Source organism: Dromiciops gliroides, chromosome 1 (genome assembly GCF_019393635.1).
Source record: "Dromiciops gliroides isolate mDroGli1 chromosome 1, mDroGli1.pri, whole genome shotgun sequence".
In the NCBI taxonomy this organism is placed as follows: Eukaryota; Metazoa; Chordata; class Mammalia; order Microbiotheria; family Microbiotheriidae; genus Dromiciops; species Dromiciops gliroides.
In genome coordinates this window covers 152,106,819-152,130,733 of record NC_057861.1, presented here as the reverse complement: position 1 = coordinate 152,130,733, position 23,915 = coordinate 152,106,819, and the positions used below count along the sequence as shown (strand labels likewise).

Genomic DNA, 23,915 nt, shown 5'->3' with positions numbered 1-23,915 from the left:
ACAAAACAAAACAATACTAACTTTATCTACCTCTTATTCACATACAAGGCAGTGAATGATGCCTAATGGATAGAAATCTGCCTCAAATCTAAGAAGCCCTGGGTTTGTTTTTCCTCTGACATATACTTGTTGTGTGAACCTGTATAACCTCTCAATGCTGTGGTGATGACAAACTCCAGTGGAAATGAGGGTCACTAAACCACATAAATAGGAGGCAGCTAGGTGACTTAGTGGATAGAGAGCTGGGCATGGAGTAAGAAAGACCTGAATTCAAATCTAGCCTCAGATACTCACTAGCTATGTGATGCTAGACAACTCACTTAAACCTCAATTTACCTTAATTCACTGGAGCAGGAAATGGCAAATCTTTGTCAAAAAACAAAACAAAAACAAATGGGGTCACAAAGCCGTGGACAACAACAAACCACACATGAAGTTCCTTCTAGGCCACATATTGACTTCGAAAATCACAAAGTGACATTATCCATCTTGTATTGTATTTTTATTTATTTCATTATATATTTCCTAATTACATTTTAATCTGGTTCAGGCCACCCTCAGGAGCATTGTGGGACTCATGTGTCTGGTGTTTGACACCTCTCTTCTAGACAACTCACTTAAGCTCAGAGAAGGTACCCACCTGTATAAGTAAGGGGAATTCTCTCTAATGATGACATCACAGGTCCAGTTTCACCCCTTTCCTTTATTCACATTCTCTGTGTGAAAAGGCAGGAGGTATTATTACTAACCAGGTTGTAGAGGGAGAGGGACCAAAATGTCCACAAAAGTATGACTTTTGGGTCAGTGGTTCTCACTTGTCACAAAGGTCTGGGTTATACTATGGCATGTCTCAGTTTTATTTCCTGCTCCCAGATGATCTGGAAGTTTTCTCCTATATGACTGCATAGTTTGTTATCCCTAACCCTTTATAAAAATGCATTTATTAAGGACCTACTATTTGCTAAGTACTGTGCTAAGTGCTTTTATAAATATCTCATTTAATAATCATAAACTCCTCTTGCAAATCCATGTATTCCAAGACTCAAAGAATAAAGTTACTTATTTATAGGTCAATGAAAATGACCTATAAAGTAAAAGTTGATACTAGAACCCCCCCCCCCCAACACACACACACACACACACAGGCACCCATCACTGAACAACCTTTTGCCAGATGCCTGTATACAGTTGGGTACTTACAGATAGATACTCGGCAGAGCTCCCAGTGATCATGTCTAGTGTAGTGTTCTTCTTAGTATGTGACTGAGGCTCAGCAAATGTGGTGAGGACCTTTCGGCCAAATCTCAAATGCACTTCGCCATGGTTAATAAATACTTGTTAATTGATTGATGGATGGATCCTTGGGCTGCCTATTGAGTGTAGCTTGATACTCTGCTTCTGATTCTCTAATCCATTATGATGTTGCCAATGCTCATTTTCTCAACCAAATTGCAGGTTGTCCTTCTACACAGCTTTTAGCTGACAGTGTCACCATCAGTTTTCTCTTGAAGCAAAGTTTTCTCCCAGAGGCAAGAAATACTCTCAGAACTTCTTTATATTTCATTATCCCTGTATTATTTGATGCCGATGGCATGTCAAACTAAGGACCCCTGTCTAGGCTTCTCCCATGTGTAACAGTCCTCATAGCTCTTGTCTCAGGAAAGCATGCCATGTCATCAGGAACACCCACCTGGTTTTCTCTCCACTTGTCCTTTGCGGGTCACATAGGCTTCCTACATCCAGCTGTAAAGGATCCTTCCTTCTCTTAAATCCTGAACTGTGACAGGTCTTAGCTTAAAGACCGAGGTCTCCCATTGCATCTGGAGCCATCTTCAGTCGTCCTGATGTATATCTTGCCACGGTACCCAGATGGCTCTGGAGGAGAGAGAGTGAGGTTGGTGACTTTGCACGGCCCTCCCTCACTTAAATCCAATTCATTGCAAGTCATGACATCACCCCGATGTCATGGTCCTCTTTGAGAACGAAGGACAAACAACAACAACAACATGCCCCACCTTCACAATTTCTTGCAGTATATTTTAGCAAAGAAATTGTGTAGCATGTTAGGCATCTCCCCAGGCAAAGGAACAGGTTGGGGAAGCCAAGCTCTATTCTTGGAAGCTTTCTCATTTCATGAGAAAAATAACATGGAGTATTTGAGCCTTTGAATTTTAAGTGTTTAGGTTAAGATGGAGGAAGGGACTTTTTAGCAAGGAAGGAGATGTGGTGGGGATCCAGGTGGAAGAAAATCTCTATCACATAGGAAAAGATGTGTAAAGGACAATATTAATGGCATAAAAGAAGACCCGAAGAAACTCATTGTCACTCATTAGAACAAAATTATGTCGAGGAAATGCTCCTTGATCTTCAAGGACTGTATTTCCCTGAGGAACTATGAATTTTGAGAGGCAGTATTGTGTAGGGGATGGACTGCTGAATTTGAAGTCAGGAAGATCTAGGTTCAAATCCTGCCTCAGACATTTACTAGCTGTGAAACAATGGGCAAATCACTTAATTTCCCTGGGTCTCCATCTGAAATAAGGAGGTTGGATTCCATAACCTCTAAGGTCTCTTCTAGCACTAAATCTGTGGTTTTATGATTGAGACATTTCAGTCACCAAATCATTGTCTTTTGAAATAACCAGAGAACTGAAACAATAAATGTACCAGTGTGCTGAATCTTACCCTTGGCAAAAAGTTGATGTATTTGTGGATTATGAAAGTGTTATAGAAATAGAAAGAAAATGAGTTCATTTTAATTAGTGTAACCAAATGTTTACTTGTAAGGAAAATCAGCAAATGCAATTGAGATTATTTTGACATTTGTTAACAAGTTTGATCAGAGAAAGATAAATAAACTTATGTTGAATAACTCCACATTTTAAAAGGATATGAGAACATGTTTAATAAACCAATATGACTGACTGGGTTGGTAAGCAAACATCTTACTGATAGAAGGTATAATGGGAGTAAATCCAGAATGAATCTAGAAATCAACAAGAATTTATTTAGCATCGACTGTGCCCAGCACCATGCCAGGTTCTTTGGATATGAAGACAAAATGAAACTATGTAGTATGATTAGGAGGAGAAAGAGCAACAGATTTCGGGATTTGAAGTTCAAGGTTCACATTTCAGCCTGACCAGGAGCTAGAATTTTGGGCAAGTCAGTTAACCTTCATTAGATTTTCATACCCTTTTTTTAAAAACAGTGCTTTTCTTCTCCCTCCCTCCCTCCCTCCCCCCCCTCTCTCTCTCTCTCTCAAGGGAATGAGGGTTAAGTGACTTGCCCAAGGTCACACAGCTAGTAAGTGTCAAGTGTCTGAGGCCACATTTGAACTCAGGTCCTCCTGAATCTAGGGCTGGTGCTTTATCCACTGCGCCACTTAGCTGCCCCTCTCATACCTTCTTTGTAAAATGGGGATAATATTTATACAGTCTTCCTCAAGGGATGGGTCCAAGGAAAATCCTTTGTAAACTGAGTTCTATTTAAATGTGACCTATTACTTTTAGAACTTCAATTATTCATTCCAAGGAAAATGCTTCATGATCCATAAAGAACAATTTAAATAGGAGCTGATACTAGTGGAACTGTTGTTATCAGCTCAGTGTTGCAACTCAGGCAACTTGTTGATGTAGACAGTTATTAGAAAATTTGGGAAATCTTAGGTAATGACTAAATTAGAATGCTGCTATTTGAAAAAGTTATATTTATAGGCTAGTCTGTTTGTATAACTATGGGTTATCTGTGTAACTACTGCAACTCTCCATTAAAAAAATGGATAAGAAGCCCACTTTTCAAATAAATCTTGGACATACATGCCATGTATGTTTGGAGAACATTCCAGTTGGATAATCTGAGTTTCTCATAGTTGCTTGCCAAGGCAATCTGAGTTCTGCAATTGTCTGTGAATCAACAAATACTCAGAATCAACAAATCTGCTTTCTTTTGTATCTGGGTGCTGAATAATAATGTACTGGGGGAAAGCCATGATAAGCATCCAGAAGGGTGACTGGTAGGTGAGAGAGTGAGTACTTTGGCTCGACACCCCTCACACTTCTGTTTTTGTTATTATGAATGAGGTCAAGAATGTCTGAGTCTGTTAGAAAACTCAATACTCTTGTCAGCTTTCCTAAAAACCAAACGATGTCCAGGTTTCTCTTTATTTCTCACCCTGTCATGTTCTTGCTGGAGATAGATCAGCAACTTTTGTCAGATGGTCAATGGCAGGCAGGATTCGTGCACGTTGTTATTTTCTTGGCTGCCCATCAGCTAATAAGTCTGACACTTTGGTTGCAATGAATACAGCATGTTCTGCCAGCCACAGAGGGCCCAGACATTACTGTTAGAGGAGGAATCAATTGATGAAATATCAGTCTGGCCCATGGGACTGGCTGTGCTCTGTAGGGGGCAGTGTACTTGATTGCTTAGGATTTTCTGACATGGGGCAAAGATTTTGCCTTTTATCTACTGCAGATTGTATATATTAGTGAAATCAAGAAACATTAACAAGGAGGACCAGGGCAGTAGTGTCAGAGCAATTAGTAAAGTAAATTCAGAATTCAGGTATACAGAGATTGGGTAACATGAAAGTGATGTTGACAGTAAACCAATTTCCTTGAAGATTTAGGTTTCTTACTGCCCCTAGGATCAAATAGAAAAATCTTCTGTTTGGCCTTTGAAGCGCTTCACAATGTGTCCCAAAACTATCATTCTAGCCTTATTATACATAACTCCCCTCCCCACCCTCTATGGTTGAGACACATTGTTCCACAAACATGATTTTCCATTTTGTGTGTCTATACCTTTGTACTGGCTGTTGCCCAAGTCTGGAATGCACTCCCACCACCTTCCATGATACCCCCTATCTTCCTTGCACTCATTCTACAGATGACACCCATTACTCCAAGCTCTGCCCCGTGGGGCTCAGTGGGATAGGTCTAACCTCTCTTTCTTATGATGACATAATGAATACACGAAGAAACCTCCCATTTCTCCTCCTAAACCATCCCTTCCTCAGGTAAATCACTCCCAGTTCTTGAGGGCAACCATCTTGTCATGGGAATAACATTGAACCTGGAGTCAGAGAATCTGAGCTTTAATTTGGTGCTTCTATTTATAACCATTGTGATCTGGGGCAATGATTTGACCCCTCTTGCCCTCAGTTTCCTCATCTGTAAACATGGGGGGGTATTAAATGACCTCTGATGCCTTTTTCCAGTGTTCAGTCTATATGGTTTGATGCCATGACTCTGTTGTCTCTAAGTCTTTAATCATTCAGCTTGCCCTATGCTGAATGCTCTCCAGATTATCAATTATGATGCCTTTCTGAAAATGCAGCACCCATTCCGCACATACACTGACAAATTTGGAGAACCATGGTACTGCCACTTCCCTTTTTGTGGATGCCATGCCTCTAAATGCATCCTAAGCCAAGATTTCATTAGCTTTCTTGCGTTCAATATTATATTCCGACCCATATTCAGCTAACAGTTACCTCAAATTCCTACATCCTTTTCAGACTGACATTGCCTATGCACAACTCCCTCATCTTCAACCTGTGGAATTTATTTTTGAACCTAAGTGCATGACTTTATATTTAATTCAGTTAGATTTTATAGCTTATTAGATTTCGGCCAAGAAATTATCAATTTTTAAAAATTCAATTGTATTTTATTTTCAGTTTAAAATTTGTCTTCTTTCTACCTCTCCCCAGTCCAAAAAAATTGATAAAGCAACCCCCCAAAAAAACAAAACCCCAAACCAAAAAGATGCATTATACATATGTATAGTCATGTTAAAGAAATTGCCTCATTAGCCTTGTCCTGTCCCCACCTACCACTCCCTGAAAAAAGAAAGAGAAAGAAAAGATTATGTTTCCCTCTGTATTCAGAGTTTATCAGTTAGTTCTCTATCTGGAGATAAATAAATTGTTTCATCATTCATCTTCGGAATTCTGGTTGGTCACTGTGTTGAAAGAGTACTTAAGTCTTTCAAATTTGATTATCTTTTTGTTGTTGTTGTTGGGTTATTTGTTTTTGTTTTTGTTTTTGTTTTTTGTGGGGCAATGAGGTTTAAGTGACTTGCCCAGGATCACACAGCTAGTAAGTGTCAAGTGTCTGAGGCTGGATTTGAACTCAGGTCCTCTTGAATCCAGGGTCAGTGCTTTATCCACTGTGCAACCTAGCTGCCCCCAAAGTTGACTATCTTTACAATAGTGTTGTTATTGTATAAATTGTTCTCCTGGTTCTGCTCACTTCACTTTGCATCAGTTCAACAAATCTTCCCAGGTTTTTCTGAAATCATCCCCTTCATAATTTCTTATAGCACATAATTTCTTCTTTCACATTCATATATATATATATATAGATTATGAATCATAATTTATTCATCTCTTCATTTGTTGATTAATATTTCCTCAATTTCCAATTCTTTGCCACCTCAAAAAGCTGCTGTAAACATTTTAGTACATATTGGTTCTTTTCCTCTTTTGTCAGTGTTCTGAATCCCAACTCTGTCATCTAGCATCTTATTTATCTCTCTCATCATTGTGTCATCTGCAAAATTTATCTGTGTGCCATCTGTCTTTTTCCAAATCAGTAATAAAAATGTTAGAATCAACCCATGATCCCCCAAGCATACCACTGGAGATCTCCTTCAAAGTTGACATTGAGCCATTGATAACTGCCTATTGGGTCTAGCTATTCCACAAATTCTTACTCCACTTAAAGTACCATCACTTAGTAAACATTTTTCCTTTGTTCCCTTAACCACAGGAAGAAATACTTTGTCAAATGATTTGCCAAAATTTAAATGAACTATTATTTATTTCATTCCTCTGATTTTCCATTCTAGTAACCCTGTCAAACAAAAAAGGTAATAAGGTTAGTTCGTTGGGAATAACCTGGTTACCCACCCCACCTTCCATTTGAATATGTCTTTATCTTTTAGATGTTTCTCATATATAGCTAACTGCTGGATTTTTAAAAAATCATTTACATCACTTTATTTCATTTTACTGGGTTATTCAATCAACTTGTACTTAAAGCTAAATGGTTTTTGTTTTCCTCCATTTATTTGTTTTTATTAATATTTCCTTTATTAATATATCCTTTGCCCCTTTTTAAGTCAGTGCTTTTGTGATTAGTTTTGCTTGCACTAATGGTAATTTTGTCAATTCCCTCAGGTTGTGTCTCACATACCCATTTACCTGTTCTATCTCAAGTTTCTTGAAGTTATTTAAACTGCTGTTTTTCTCTCCTTTATGTATTTTTCATCCTTTTAACCCTAAATGCCCTCCCCATCCAAATAAGCATGTAGTTTAGAATCCTCTCTCCCACTTTTTAAGAAATATTATTTGGTGGCATTCTTGTACAAGACGTATTCACCTTACTCTGTTCTTGTTTCTATGCTTATTTATGTTATTCTTTGTTCTTAATTCTATTCTTATCTGTGTTATTTTGAAATCTATTTTCCCATTAGTAGAATATGTATATGTGTGTGTATATATATACATATATACTTATGCATATACACATATAATACATACCCACACATGTATGTAGGTGTGTATGTATATATGTGTGTATATGTGTGTGTGTGTGTTCATTGTCTTTTTGATTCCCCCATGAAAGGGATTCCCTAGTACAAAAGTTGAGCTCACTTCTCTAGCCTATTTATTCCTTGTTAGTACACATTCCTATGTTAGCTACTACTACATTCAAGTTCATCTTTGCTTTTCTTTGTTTTATATCATTTCTTTTTGGAGGGACTTGTGTCTGCTGTGCTTCCCTCCTAGAAATATCAATTCATGAATGAGGCAATCACTTATTAACATCAATATAAATACTTAACCCTCCTAAGCCCATCATATCCTACCTCTGGACTTGTGACACCTACCACCTGGATGCTTACAGTCCAGGGAGCCCATACATGCCTCACCTCTTGTGGAATCCAGTCCCCAAAACAAAATTCTTACTCAGAGAAAATGGTCAACAAAGATGTTCATTCTTTCCAAACAAAAGCCATTATAAAATTCATGCTGTTGGAATGGGTTTAAATGCCATTCTGTTCTTTCCACTTTTACTGTCAGTTTAACAATTCATTCTCCCCAAACATATGGCTCTCTTTTTAAGTTCCCTTGAGCTTTAAACTTCTTAGATCCTTTTGTCCCTTGAAGTTCCCACTTTGTTCTTTCTATTAACCCTTGATCAGATTCTTTCTTTCTTTCTTCCTTCCTTCCTTCCTTCCTTTCTTTCTTTCTTTCTTTCTTTCTTTCTTTCTTTCTTTCTTTCTTTCTTTCTTTCTTTCTTTCTTTCTTTCTTTCTTTCTTTCTTTCGTCAGAGAAACAATAGCCTTGTCTTGCCTACTGACACAAAGGAAAAATAGTTTTGTTGCTTATTATTTTCTCAATAATTGTACTCATTTTTCTTTCTTGGGTTTCTCATGTTTGGAATGTTCACAATGTGGATGCTCTATGCACTTCAGGTTTTTTTTTTTTAAACTGGAATGATTCAGATGCTTCCTTTCTGTTGAAGCTCCTTGTGTTTAGTTTGTTTAAAAAATAATTGTTACTTTTAGTTTTTCAGGTTATGCATGTATATGTTTATATTATATATGCTTACATACCCATCAACCAGAGAAGATATTAGAATATATTACAAAAAACAATTATACATATAAACATACATATACATATATGTATATTTGTGTATATATACACACATATGTGTGTATATCTATATCAGAGAAGATACCGAAATATTTTGCAAAAAGCAAAGGTACTTGGGATATACATATTTTATATTTACATATATATATTTGATATCAAAATTGTGAAATTGAGTCTCTATGTGCTTTGGACCTTCAAGTTTAAGGTTTTCTTTGTCTACAGTTATCTGTAGATTCTATAAATCATAGTGTTGTAGATCTAGAGATGAAAAATAATTAAAGGTGATCTAGTTCACACTCTCACCTCTCAAATTACAGTTAATAAAGTATACCTAAAGAGTATATGTGACTTTCCCAAGTGGTAGAGCGAGGATTTGATTTTCGGTCCTGTGATTCCAAATTTATTCCTCTTTCCAATATCACATACATTACAATATTACATAACAATCATGTTACATTGTCATTTGTTTTCAAAATTTCTGGGCAGTTTTCTTGTATTTTGACTCATATGGAATTTGCAGTTTTTTTAAGTTGCTTTTTTTTTTTTTTTAGTGAGGCAATTGGGGTTAAGTGACTTGCCCAGGGTCACACAGCTAGTAAGTGTTAAGTATCTGAGGCCGGATTTGAACTCAGGTCCTCCTGACTCCAGGGCTGGTGCTCTATCCACTGCACCACCTAGCTGCCCCTCAAGTTGCTTTTTGCTTCTTTTCTGCTAATTTTTTTCCTCTTTCTATATTTTTGAATTCCACATCTTTCATTCCCTTTCTCAATGCCTCTACTTGGACATATACTCCATTATACATTCTAAGTCATCTATTCTTTATCTTCTTTATTTTACCTTTGAAAACTCTGATTTCTGACCTAATCTTCGTCTTTTTGGGGGGGCAGGGCAATGGGGATTAAGTGACTTAGGGTCACACAGCTAGTAAGTGTCAAGTGTCTGAGGCTGGATTTGAACTCAGGTCCTTCTGAATCCAGGGCCAATGCTTTATCCACTGTGCCACCTAGCTGCCCCCTAATCTTCATCTTAATGTCATCTTTTAAAAATTTTAGTTTTCTTTTGAATTGTTCTGGAAATTCTTATTATTGTAATATTAGCACTGGGTATTCTAAAGAATGTGTTATCTTGTTTTCTCTTTTGGTTTGTTTTCTTTAAAGCATTACTTATTCATTCTGTGTTTGCCTACCTTAAAAATTTTTGCTATATTTTCCTTCTGTTTTCATGAATTTTACGTTGGTGTATCTGCTTAGGAGATATACTTATACTTGTCCTTTTCCTTTTGACTTTTTCGTACTTATATTTTTTCTGTTGCTCATAGTGTTATTGGGAAAGCATGTGGGTCCTTAGGATTCCTCTGTAAAGAATTATACTCTCCTGCACATCCTAGTTAGGAATAAAAGAACAGGTTTACTGGATACAAGAGAAATGGGCTGGGAGGAAGGTTTAAAACTCTTTCCTCCCCAACTAGACTGGGGAACACCCTTTTATAGGGCCAAGATGGCGTGGCCACCCAAGTAAGGGTGAAATGTCCCTTATTGGGTGGTGGGTTGGAGGTAGACTGGTGTTGGCCAGTTGCTCTGTTCCCCTCCTGGTACAGCCATGCCTAACAGGATTACCTCATCGAGGGGGTGAGGGAGACTTGAATGAAGGGTGGTGGTCCTGGAGCTAGCTCAGTCTGATCTGGTGCTGCTTATCTCTCTGGGCTTGTCTGTCCTTTGGCTTAGTTTCAAGAAGAAGGTTCCTTGATCTCTAGGGAAAACTCCTGGGGTTTCAAGGAAAACGTTCCTTAACCTCCCCAGACAACTTCTGGGCTAACCAGGGCCCACAATAATCCCATAACAATAGTTGATCTCAGACTTCTCTCTTCACTGTCTGACTCTCCCCCTTCCATTGCTATGATACTTACATTTTCTTTAGCATAGAATCCAGAGGTTGGTTATTACCAACCTTGTCTAATTGGGAGTTGTAGAGTCTCAGCTAGATCACTAACCTGTGTAAATTTTACCAGGGAAGTATTAACACTATATTTCTAGGCCCCTTTTTCTAGGACATGGAAGCCCCTTATCATCTACACCAAAGCTTCTTAAACTGTGGGTCATGATCCCAGATGTGGGTCATGTAACTGAATGTGGGGGTCGTGAAAAATTTGGCACTAAATGTTTGATTTGTATACCTATTTTACATACCTATATATATTCAGGGTTGCATATGTTGCCAGCTGTCCCTAATACATGAGAGCTGGGAGATTTGGGATGACCAGGAACTTTAGGGTGTTTGGCTCTCTTTTTATTGCTGGAAAACAGTCATATTTGAAACATCTTTTCTACCATCTTGCCATTCACATAAACAACACCTGATCTGGTATTGATAAAATTGTGTTTATTTTATATGGTTACTGCTTCATCTTTTAGATTATTATTAACCATTGGTTTAGTAATAATTTCAAGAGTTTTGACAAGAATTGGAATCAAGTTCATCCATTTATAGTTTACAGTCCCAACTTTCTTCCCTTTTTAAAAAAATATGATAATATTTCCCTAATGCAAATCTTCTAGCACTTCTCTCATTCTTCATCTTTTGGGTATCACTAATTGTGGCCCAGCAATGACATCTACCAGTTCTTTCAGAGTAACCCGGTATGTTATTCTTCTGCTTTATGTAACTTGAACACATCCAGGAGAGCTGAATGCTATCTTTTTTTTTTTTTTTGGTGGGGCAATGAGGGTTAAGTGGCTTGCCCAGGGTCACACAGCTAGAACGTGTCAAGGGTCTGAGGTCAGATTTGAACTCAGGTCCTCCTGAATCCAGGGCCGGTGCTCTATCCACTGTGCCATCTAGCTGCCCCTGAATGCTATTTTAATAGCAGCTAGGTGGCGCAGTGGATACAGTGCTGAACCTGGAGTCAGGAGGACCTGAGTTCAAGTATGGCCTCAGATACTTATTAGTTGTGTGACTTTGGGCAATTCGCTTAACCTCTGTGTGCCTCAATTTCCTCAACTATAAAATGGGGATCTGTATCCACTTCCCATGGTGGTTGGGAGGATCAGATGAAATGATATTTGTGTAGTGCTTAACACAGGACCTACCACATAGTAGGAGCTATATAAATCCTAAATATTAATATCTCCCTATTTATCTTGGGTTTCAACTACCTATCAGCCATTTTTATTCTATCCTCTGCATTTCAAAGTTCTATCTTGGAAAAGAAAATAGGAGAATTAGTAAATCAGTTGGTGCTTATGTAGCAGAGCTATCATTCAACCCTGTACCTTCTGACACTGAAACCAATATTTTACCCTCTATAGCATTGCTTAGTTTTACTTAAAATTAAAGTTGGAATGCTTTTCTGAAATAGTCTACCATCATATGTGGTGATTTCCCAGAGATTTGAAAGTTGATATCACTTCCAAAGATATTAATTTGCCTGTAGGGGTTATGTTAGGCTTTGAGGGGGAAGAATGAATTTCTAAGCAGGTCTGAAAATAGCATTAAAAATATAACTAGATTGGACTGAAACACTTGATTGATCCTAGATACTACCCCCTGTCTGTGTAACTCCATTAGTGACTAGGAGAAAGACTCAATTCCCTATCATCAGCTAAATCACAAGAGAATGGATGGGGTAGTTCAGTGCACTCAGTCCTTTTTATTTTCCTGCAACACTCAGATAGATTTGGACTGCTGCATAGGACATGGGTAGAAGTCACAATGACTAAGATCATTTAACTATTTTAGAGTAATGGTTGGCATGGTATAATGCAAAGGTTCTTGACTCGAGATCTTTGAACTGGTTTTCCTTAATATTTTTATAACTGTATTCCTATATAATTGGTTTCTTTCATAATCCTGTATTTTATTTTGAACTTGTAGAAACATTATTCTGGGAAAGGATCCATATGCTATGTCAGACATCACACACATAAAAAAGGTTGAGGAGTCTTAGAACAATGTGCAGAGTTGATAGAGTGCTGGGCCTGGAATCAAGGAGAACTAAGTTCAAACCTGGCCTCAGACATTTTCTAGCTGTGTGACCCTGGGCAAGTCACTTAATCCTGTTTGCCTCAGTTTCCTCATATGTAAAATGAGCTGGAGAAGGAAATGGCAAACCACTCCAATATCTTTTCTAAGAAAACCCCAAATGGGGTCATGAAGAGTTGGACACAACTGAAGTGACTCAACAATAACAAAAAAGTAATAGACAAAAAGCTGAGGAGGGTCAGAAAGACCTTGGTTCAAGATCTACCTCTGACAGATGCTAGTCATGTGACCCTGGTCAAGCCACTTAATCTCTCTTTGCTCCAAATACCCCTATTCCTAGATAGAGTAACAGAACTGATACAGATATACACTGGTAGAGAAAGTTTCTTCATCAGGACTTCCCTAAACTATTGAAATCAACAGTCCATTTCTTCTACTTCTCCCATGCCCCAAATGCTCAAAGACTAGCAGAATGATATTGATGGGTCATACCTTTTGGAAGATAATAATACTTCTACTACTTATATTTCAATACTGGCCTAAAGAATAAATGAAAATGAACTACTTTGTCATCATAAATGGTTATATAAATGTGAATCATGATCATTACTTAAGCATGTGCAGCTGAATTTCAAAATTACACAGTTGTGAGGACCTGCTAAAATACATGGTTGGCACAAAACAGCTGAATCTTCCTAGTGGATAAAGGCTGAAGTTGGTGATTCAGTAATAAGTACTCTTCCAATAGGGTATAATCTACTACTAAGAACTGTGGGTAACAACGTCTTAACCATTTCCAACTTTGTGTCTCAAAATGTTTGTTTCCTCCAAATTAAAGGGGATTTTTACAAACCCCCCTGAGTTGGTATCAAGGGATCTGCTTCCCAAGCTGCCCTGTCATTAAGCCTTTCTCTAGTTTGACATCCATGAAAAATGCAGAAAAATAGAAAACATTCAGAAATGGAAAATACAGTTCATTTGGGTAGCGTCAAGTCAGGGTATGTGGAGATAGGAAGCCATATAGGGCAGAACATGAAGTGGGGCACAACAAAGAATGCTTTTTAATATCACTTAAAATGCACATAGTTTTAACTCCAGGAAATTACAGAATCAAAGAAATTTAAGAAATGGAAGGCACTCCAAAGGTCAACTAGTCCAACCTGTACCTGAACAAGAATTCCCTCTGCTACATGACCAACAAATGCTCATTTCACATAGGGTTTTCTAGTGAGGGGAACCAGCCCCTTTCCAAGGAAATCCATTCCATTTTGGGAAGGTTTTCATCATTTTCTCTGTGGAGTCCTAGACTTGAATGTTATCGATAAGTACCAGGGTAGGGAAGAGAACTTTATCTGATAAACAATATCAGTCCTACTATTTATCTTAGGAAAAATAAAAGATCAATCATGCCATTAACAAGCATTTATTAAGTTGCTCCCATGTCTCAGTCTTTGTATTAGGAATATAACACAAAAAAAGAGAGTTCTTACTCTCAAGAAGTTTAGATTCTTCTAGGGGGATATAATATGCTCATATATAACTAAATGAATGATACATACACTTAAGATTTCTGAAAATTTTAGGCCTCTAAGGGACAAGTTTTAGAGGAAGTATAAGTGTTCTTCTTATCCAGAATGCATTTCCACTTTGTAAAGGGGAAACCCCTTTTAGATATTAGTGCATCATTTTGAACTTTGTAAAGGATATACAATTTTGAGTAGATTTGTTTGCTCTTATAAAGGATATAAGACTCTGAGTGGCTCATTTGCATATCATAAACCAAGAAGGCAGCTGAGCAGCAAGCAGAGAGAATAAATTTGTCCCTAAGGAATCAAATGCCTAGCTACCTTTTCCCCACCCAATCATTTGCATTTCAGTGATTTTCAGTTCTGTCACAGGCTTTGTGGCCCCATTTGGAGTTTTCTTGACCACAATAGGAGAGTGGTTTGCCATTTCCTTCTACAGCTTGTTTTATAGATGAGGAAACAGGGTTAAGTGACTTGCCCAGACTCACACAGCTAATAAGCAGTTGAGGCCAGATTTGAATTCAGGAAGATGAGTCTTCCTGATTGCAGGCCCAGTACTCTATCTACTGCACCACCTAACTGCCTTTCATATACATAGAACAAAAGAAAAGACTCAGTGTTTAAAAAACTGGGGACTCCAGAGCTATTTGGTGATTGTTGGGTAAATATCCATTACCTAGTTATGACATAGCTTGCAGAGGTGAAGATTTAAGAAATATCCCGGTTAGTCAGCAGAAGTTAGAATGAAGTCTCCCATTAAGAGGACACAATCCTGTACTAAGAAGAGTTATCAAAAGAAAAGGGTGTGCATGTTGTGTGTGTGTGTGTGTGTGTGTGTGTTTTAATCTATGCTGGGAGAGGTTGAGAGTGATGGATGGCTTGCAGTTATCATTTTCCCATCCCATCAATCAACAAACATTTCTTATTGACAGTGTGCTTAGCTGTGGGGATACAGAAATGAATCAGTCCCTACCCTCAAACACTTCTTAGTCAACAATTGAATTTTCTAGTCTAACATTGAAGATAATTTTATGAATAGAAGATGTTTTATGATTATTTAGTCAAGAAGAAATGGACAGGCTTTTAACCGTTTGCATGGGTAAATTAAACGAAGATTTGAGGAAGGCATTATTTAGATATTTTAAGCAAAAATCATGCCACTTAAGAAGACAGGAAAGTATTTAGGTATGTATCAGTTTCATTGTGTAAATACCAAATGCTCTAAAGCCTTCATTTTGTGCTTAGATATTCCTGGATTTAACAAAATAATTAACCTTCCAGGGAGCTAGAAGGTTTTCCTCTCCTTCCTCCCCACACACCCTTTCCTATTTCTCCCTTCTCCCCAGTATTTTAAGCTCAGAAATGCAAATGGTAATAAAACACATTGATACATACTGTTGTTTCTAGGGTAGGAATTTACATTCCAAGTAAAAAAGAAATAAGGTTTCTTGCATTCTTCCTTTTGAAGGAATATGCTGACCCTCGTTTTCACAATAAATGGTTTCCTGCAAATTGAATGTATAATCAAGTTCATTGTTCTGAAGATAAAATAGGGTACTGCAGTGTTGATGAGGTCACCCATTTAAAACTTAGTTTTAACAAGTAATAGAGTACATCATAAGAGACATTCATGAATTACATAGCATTCCAACAAAGTGGTACTAACAACGTTGTTCTGTAGAACTTTCAACTCCATGAATATTCACATAATGTCTCAGGATAATAATATTGATGCATGAATAATAGATACATAAGGATAGGCACATGTGTACATTTATTTGTGTGTGCATGTGCGTATCAGGAGACCCAGACCTGTGATTTCATCTTTGTGGGAACCATCAATGTGTAAATTCCCCCAATATATATTTGAAACTCATCTGAAATTTACAGTTTCATCTATAGCTTGTATCATTGACCAGTGATCTGGGGCACTTAGGTGACTTGCCCTTGATCACATGAAGAATATATGTCATAGGCAGAACATGAACCTGGGACTCTCTCTTGTGCTAATCCTTCTTTTTAAGTGGGAAAACTCTGGGAACTTACTGCATGCTTCAGGGAGTACACATTACATTTTTTAATGGCCATATATAGCCTTTAATGAGACTTAAAGCAAGGGGTTGTATTGCCTGGTCATAAAGGATGGAATTCTATTCATAGCTTTGCCACCCACTTTTCCGTGGAGTCAGATGACATCATTTGCTCACTGGGCTTCAGTTTTTCCATCCGTTAAATGAAATTATACCTCCTGGAGTCGGGGTGGGGGGAGGGAAGAGGGGAGGCCAAAATTGGTCACAAGGGTATTATAAAGATAATGCTCAGCAATCCTGAGGGGGAAAGAAAAGGATGCCTGAATTCTGTCTCTTTTCCAGAGCATATGGGTCAGCACCTACATATTTACAATATGTTTTGCGGCTAATGTGGGGCTGCTCTTTGGTGTTGTCTGCACCATAGCTGTTGTGATTGTGCGTTTTCCAAGGTAAGGAATTCTATTTGTTTATTTATGATCTTTACAAAATCTTGTTAGAAGCCTAGTATATGTTTCTATCTTCTCTTTTCTTCCTGAAATCTCTGTAGCCTGGCTTCAAGCTTTGAGTGTGTGTATGTGTATGTAGACAATTATTTGTGTGTGTGTCTTTTTTTGTGTTTTTCTCTCTTTTTACATAGATAGATAGTTCAGCTTATCCTATAATTGGGAACCAAAGTTCTATTTCATATATAGGCAAGGATACTTTCTACCTTCATATGCATGTCTACATATCTACACACTTATTTATGTATATGTAGACATGTATATGTCTACATCTGTATATTATGTATTTATATAATGTATATGTATATGTGTGTGTCTGTTTACACACATACCACCCAAGAAAGTACATGAAGATAGAAAATGTCCCTGCCTACATATGAAATAAAACCCTGGTTCTGAGGAATGTCTTATTACTTGTATCAAATGGAATATATGAAAGGATGTGAAGGTCAGGAAAACAAGAAAGCATCTGCATTTTTGGATTCTAAAGTCATTTCAGAATGTGCAATTTTGGGGTAGTGTCATCAAATGTCAATGACACATAGATCACAGGTCAACATTTAATGGTAAATTGTGTAATTTCCTGGCAAAGTTTGCTTATCATCCAAACTATGAATGCTTAGAAACCAGATGAAATCTAAATGCATCAGACAATTTTGTAGAATTACAGCTCATTAGGGAAAGTAGAAACCTTAGATAAAGATCATCTGCTCTAATTTCCTCATTTTATAGAAGAAAAAACAGAAATGTTGAGAGAAATCAGTGACTTACCCAAGGTGGCCCAGCTAGAACCCAGGCCTCTTAATGTACCAACGCAGTGCTTTAGTTAATGCATCATACAATTTGCCAAAGACTATACCAGAAGCCTTTTTTCAACTGAAGCATCTGTGCTTTTATGACCCATTTTCCCTACCAACAGTCTCTCTTTTTACCTTCCTCTCTGACTCATTCTCTCTCTTAATGTTCTCTCATTTCACTTCCCTCTGTGATCGACCCAATCTCCCAGGGGCCATCCTTCCTCCTATCCCTCATCATTAGGCAATGGGTTATAATGGATGCAGTGTTGGACTTCAGGTCAGAGAAGTTCAAATTCGACCTTAGACACTAGCTGTGTGACCCTGATCGAATCATTCATCTCTCTGGGACAGTTTACTTATCTGTTAAATGAGGGGAGTGGGTTGGACTCAGTGACCTATATGGTTGCTTCCACTTCTATAACCCTGATGCTGTGACCTTCCTCCTTAGCCTTCCCTGCCCCCCTTTAGCATTCTGATCCACTTTCCTCTTGCTTTCCCTTGGACCCTTCAGGTTCCTCTCCGGGATGATGTGGTAACAAATGAAAGGATTGGAAAAGTAAAAAATACAAATAAATATAATACAAATTTAAGGTGATATTCTCCTTACTATTTATTATTATCTTTTTTTTTTTGGTGAGGCAATTGGGGTTAAGTGACTTGCCCAGGGTCACACAGCTAGTAAGTGTCAAGTGTTTGAGGCTGGATTTGAACTCAGGTCCTCCTGACTCCAGGGCCAGTACTTTATCCACTGTGCCACTAGCTGTCCCTTATTATTATCATTAATATCTTATCAATTTTTCTCAGTGATCTTATCTTTCCTAAATCGATCATTTCTTAGACCCATATCTGTTGTAAATATTTCTTATTCTGGTTCCTGTGGTGTTGTGGAAATTTGGTGATTAGTAAAAGCAAGTAGTAATAGTCATTGGTCCTCAATTATGGGTCTCTATTCCCATTTCAGTACTGTGCAAGGCTAGTCAGAAGACATGGGTTGATTTCCCATTTCTACTTCTAACTAGCTATATGACCTTGGTCAAATCACTTGATATCTATGAAAATTAGTTCCTTCATCTATTAAGTAGATACTCATAATGCCTGACATGCCTAGCTAATAGGGTAAAATATTTTATGATTTTATAAAGAACAAGTTATTGTTATCACAAACTAGCCATTACCTCAGTGATATTAAACTATTATTCTTTAATCTCATTTAGCCTTATTGTTTTGGGGCTGGTAGAATCTAACAAAATACTCAATAATTATTGACTAAGTATCATGTTAAGTCAAGTAGGTGTCACGGTAGTCAGGCAGAAAGCTTCTTCCCGAGTTCAAATTTGGCCTCAGACACTTATTAGCTGTGCGACCCTAAGCAAGTCACTTAACCTTCTTTGCCTTTGTTTCCTTATCTGTAAAATGAGCTGGAGAAAAAAAAATAACAAACCACTCCAGTCTCTTTTCCAGTAAAACCCTAAATGGGGCCATGTAGAATTGGACACAACTGAAAAACAAGTTTCACTACTTATGAGCCAATGTTTTAAGCAAAGAACTGAAATGAAACCCTGCTTAGACTCAAAGTAGACTTTGCTTCCTCAAAATTGCAGGGTTTAATGTGCAATGTGTGAATATTTTTATTCTTTAAATTTTTTTGTGTGTGAGGCAATTGGGGTTAAGTGACTTGCCCAGGGTTACACAGCTAGTAAGTGTCAAGTGTCTGAGGCTAAATTTGAACTGAGGTCCTCCTTATTCCAGGGCTGGTGCTCTATCTACTGCACCACCTAGATGCCCCTAAATATTTTTAATCTTCTTTTCTTTTTTTTTTTTTGGTGAGGCAATTGGGGTTAAGTGACTTGCCTAGGGTCACACAGCTGGTAATTGTTAAGTGTCTGAGTTCGGATTTGAACTCAGGTCCTCCTGAATCCAGGGCTGGTGCTCTATCCACTGAACCACATAGCTGCCCCTATTTTTAATCTTAAAATCACAATTGTACCAAAAGGAAGATAAGCTCAGTTGCACTAATTTATGATTTAATATTAATGTATTTTATCCTTAATGATGAAAGACTAGGATAATGTCAGCTACCTGGAAATTTTTCATCTTCCTCATTAAGAGGAGCTTTGAATGAAATCAAACACAATCAGCTAATCTTAAATAGTTTCCATTTTTAAAAAATCTTAAAAACCAAGAGCTGAACATTTTAATCTAATATAAAGATTCATAGACATATAAACATTCATAAAAAGCCAATGCTTTTTTACTTTGACCTTTAAATTTTTTTCTACTTTCAGAGCCAAGACACTGAGCCTGGAAAATATGAAAGAACTGGAATATAAAGCAAAGACAGAAGTTGAGGGTGTAAGTTTGCCTTTCTAATTTTTGTTCCCAATTTTCCTTGTATTTTGTGTCAGGTCTTAATAGTTTTATTAGGACTAAAGGAGGATTGTAAGAAGCTGTTAAAGGATTTTTAAGAAAGTTTTTGCCATTTTTATTTGTTTGTGTACTAGCTGCATTGTACATATGATCACCATATGTGCAGTTTGTATATAGTTTTAACATAACCAATCAATAGAACAAAGAAAGCCTTCTTTTCATGTTGTGATCAATCCCAAGTTTCATTAAACAAGACCATATTGGAGAAAAGAAGAGCTACTGTTCATGATCAGAACCAATATGTGTATTTCTTTCCATTGCCAAATGGCCTCAAATTCTCCAACCAAATCTCTAACCCTGATCTGAAATGGAGACGAAGAAAGATGGGTTGGGGAGAGAAAGGAAAAGATTGGGAATAGGCAGGTAGAAACCTCAGAGGGCTCTGTTGTTTACCTACAGTTTTTACTCAGTGAATGAGATATGGGTGGCAATGATGATGCTCCCTAACATTAACATAGCATTTTAAGATCTGCAAAGTGTTTTACATGTATTATCTCATGTAACCCCCACAACAAACCTAGGAGGTTGAAGCTATCATTATCCTCATTGTGTAGATAAGTAAACTGAGAATCAGAGGAGTTAAGTGACTCATACAGCTAGTAAATCTTTGAGGTGAGAATTGAACCTAAGACTTTTTAATCATGAAGTATTTTCATCACAATGCCATGGCATTATTTGGACCTTTCTCATGTGATTGACTTTTGACAGGTTTAGCATCTCTTATAAGAGAATAGTCCATAATTCTTCAATCTTGCCCACCTGTAGATATGTTTCAAATTCATCTTCTTAATGCTCACCTTCTTGTTCATAGGCATAAGTAAACTAACGGGGTAGGGTAAGGGTAGGAAGGTTAATTTGGATATTTGCCAATTTTTCGAACTGACCTCATTTTTAACCTCTCCTGCAAATATTTATTTAACTCTTGTCCTTGTGAGTTTTCAAATTCATTTGTCTCTGCATTTCTAGTTCCTGTCGGAACTGAAAGAACCCCCAGCTTGCCTGAAAAACTGGAAGTAGTAAGTCTTAGGAATCCTCCTGAGAAATATTGTACTTTTGAGAAAGGATGATTAAACTCAAGGGGTCCCAATAATTTCTGAATAATCCTCAATCAATCAATCAACACGCATTTATTAAGCTTCTAGTAGGTGCTAGACATTCTTCTAGACTCTGGAGATACAGAAATGAAGCTGTTCCTAAGCTCAAGGACGTTAAATTGCATCTAGGGAAATACCTGTCCATGTATAAGAATACACAAAATGTGCAGAAAATAAATGCAAAGTAATTCCAGGGGAGGGAGCCACTAGAACTGCGGGTGGGGTCGGAGAGGGAACAGGAGAGATTTCATGAAGGAGATGGTATTTGATCTGATCTTTGAACGAAACTAGGGATTCTGAAAAGCAGAGGTGAATAGGAAGTGCATTCTAGGCATAGGGGACAGCCAGTGCAAATGCATGGAGGTAGGAGATGTGTAGGACAGATAGAAAGAAAGCCAGTTGGCTTGGAACACAGGTGAGTAATGTGGAAAAAAAACAAAACAGGAAAGATAAGTTAAAGCAGAGTTATGAAGGGTTTAAAATGTCACACCGAGCAATTTATTTTTGAGTCTAGAGGCAATATGGAGTAGTTGGATTTTATTGAGCAGAAGAATAACATCAAAATATCTGTCCGCTCATTAGTACCCCTCTTTGAGCTCTGAGCCTTTGATGGTTGGCCAATCTCTAATTTGCCACCAAGGCTGCCTTTCTTTGCTTTTCTATAGCATTCTTTTCTTTCTCTACTTTTTCCAATGTGAATTTAGTACCATATGAAATGTCCCAGATTGACTTTCTTGATCCTGAAGTTTTCCTCACTACATGGACAATCCTGAGAGCCCCGCTGGCATTTTTACCCTTACTGTGAAATGAGACACTGGGTACAGGTGCCATTCTCAGCTCAGCAATCACTATCCACAGGATGATTTATGTGTCAGAGGCAGGTCAGACAATCATTCAGTAAATGAGCATTTATTAAACACATGTTATGTGCCAGGCACTGTACTAAGCACTGGACCAGTAAAGAATCAAGAAAATCTGTCAGAATATGAAGGACAAACGTCTTTTTCCTCCCAATCTGCTAGACTTCCTCTGTCAACAAAATAATGACTTCTAACATGTGTCCTATAAAGACATTGGTTATTCCCAAATAAGCCAGTTCAGACCCATATAACAATAGCAGTAACACCAACAATACCAGCAATTCACATTCACGTAGCCCTGGAGAGTTTCCTAGGTCTTCCACATTCAAGGCTCATACCAACCCTGAGAGGCAGGCATACTATCCCTGTTTCACAACTTCAGAGTAGGAGTTTTAGTAAGCCACTTGATACAATTGCTTTTATATTCCTGACCTTGAGGAAGTTAATATTTATCATCAGAAACTGGAATGATGAAGGGCCAGCGCAGGGCTGGTAGTGAGAAGAAAACGAAACAAACCAAAATTCAGATGTGAATCATTGGTTCAACTATTAAAATAATTTTCTTCTTCTATCATTTTCAGTTCCTATTTCTTCACTCTTCTTTCCTTAGCTACCTAATGAATCTGTGATGTGGAGCTAATTTTATGTCTATTATGAATGGGAAAAGATAATAGTCACAACTGGTTTTCTGGAAAATAAAAAAAATTACCCAAAACTTTTAATGATCTATGTTGTCATAGCATCAACGCTGGAAAAGATCTTGGAGATCATCAAATCTTACCCCTAAAATTGAGGAAACTAGGGCTTAGGGAGGTTAAATAACTTTCCCAGGGTCACAAAGCTAGTTAAGTACTTGAGGTAGGATTTGAACCCAAGTCTTCATGACTCCAAGTCTAGCTTGGATCCACTCTACCAGAATGCATGTGATGTAGGAATCGCTTCCATTGACACAGATCACAAGCCTTCCATGCCTTAGAACTGTGGTTCTCAAACATTTTGGTCTAAGGACCTCTTTATACTCTCAAAAATTGAGAAAGGACCCTCCCCCAAAGGCCTTTTGTCTATATCTATTTACATTGATCATATTCAAAATTTGAATGTCTTAGTATATTAGGTATATGAGGCAGCTAGTGACACAGTGGACAAAGTTTTGGTCCTAAAGTCAACTTGAATTCAAATCTGGATTCATAGACTTAGGAGATATGTGACCCTGGGCAAGTCATTGCATCTCTGTCTCAGTTTCCTTGACTTCAAAATGGGCATAATAATGTCACTTACCTCTCAGGGTTGTTACGGAGATAAAATGAAAAAAAATACATATTTGTAAAGCTCTTAGCATAATGTCTGACACATAGTAAGTACTATATAAATATTTATTTCCTTCCCTTATCATAAAAATAGTTTTGGCCTCATGGGATCCCCTAAAAGGTTCTCAGGAACTCCAGGGATACCCAGACCACACTTTGAGAACTGTTGTCTTGGTTGATAATCCCTATATGTTACTGAGGCTGAAAAGATTCTTCATCTGGAGGGACAGAAACACCTGCTAGCAAGTACATCCAAATTGAGCTAGTTTGCTCCTCAGAAAATGAACATCTAGCTGCCCATAGTGGCACATGCTGGTAATACCTGCAGTCAGGGAAACTGAGGCTAGCAGAGTTTGAGCTCCAGCTGCAGTGGGTTAAGCAGATCAGTTATTTGAACTAAGCTTTGCATTAATATGGGGAAGAGCCCATAGGAACAGGGGGCCATCAGAGAAAAAGTTTGTGAGGAAAATGGATATAAGTCTGGATAGGATTTTTAAGATATCTAAACTCTTTCTATTAAAATGTACTATTTGCTTTTTCCCATGTAAAAAATACCATCTCCCACCTTGGCATAATTTTTGTAGAGATTTTTCCTCATGCCAATATAGCAGGGACAATCATAGGAATCCCTGTTTTGTTAGCCTGGATTACCAGCCAATGAGCTGCAGTCTTGTACTTGACCTTTGCAGAGGGTCCTGTCCTTTGTTGGGGTGACATACAAC

At 37.7% G+C, this 23,915-nt stretch overlaps 1 protein-coding gene across 1 annotated transcript in view; it reads left to right on the top strand.

Moving 5' to 3' along the window:
- SLC26A7 (solute carrier family 26 member 7) overlaps window positions 1–23,915 on the top strand; it is a 191,476-nt gene that overhangs the window by 140,207 nt on the left and 27,354 nt on the right. Inside the window, exons 11-12 of the mRNA XM_043976873.1 lie at window positions 16,548–16,654; window positions 19,791–19,857. Coding sequence (XP_043832808.1) covers window positions 16,548–16,654; window positions 19,791–19,857 — 174 coding nt within the window. The remainder of the gene's footprint in view (window positions 1–16,547; window positions 16,655–19,790; window positions 19,858–23,915) is intronic.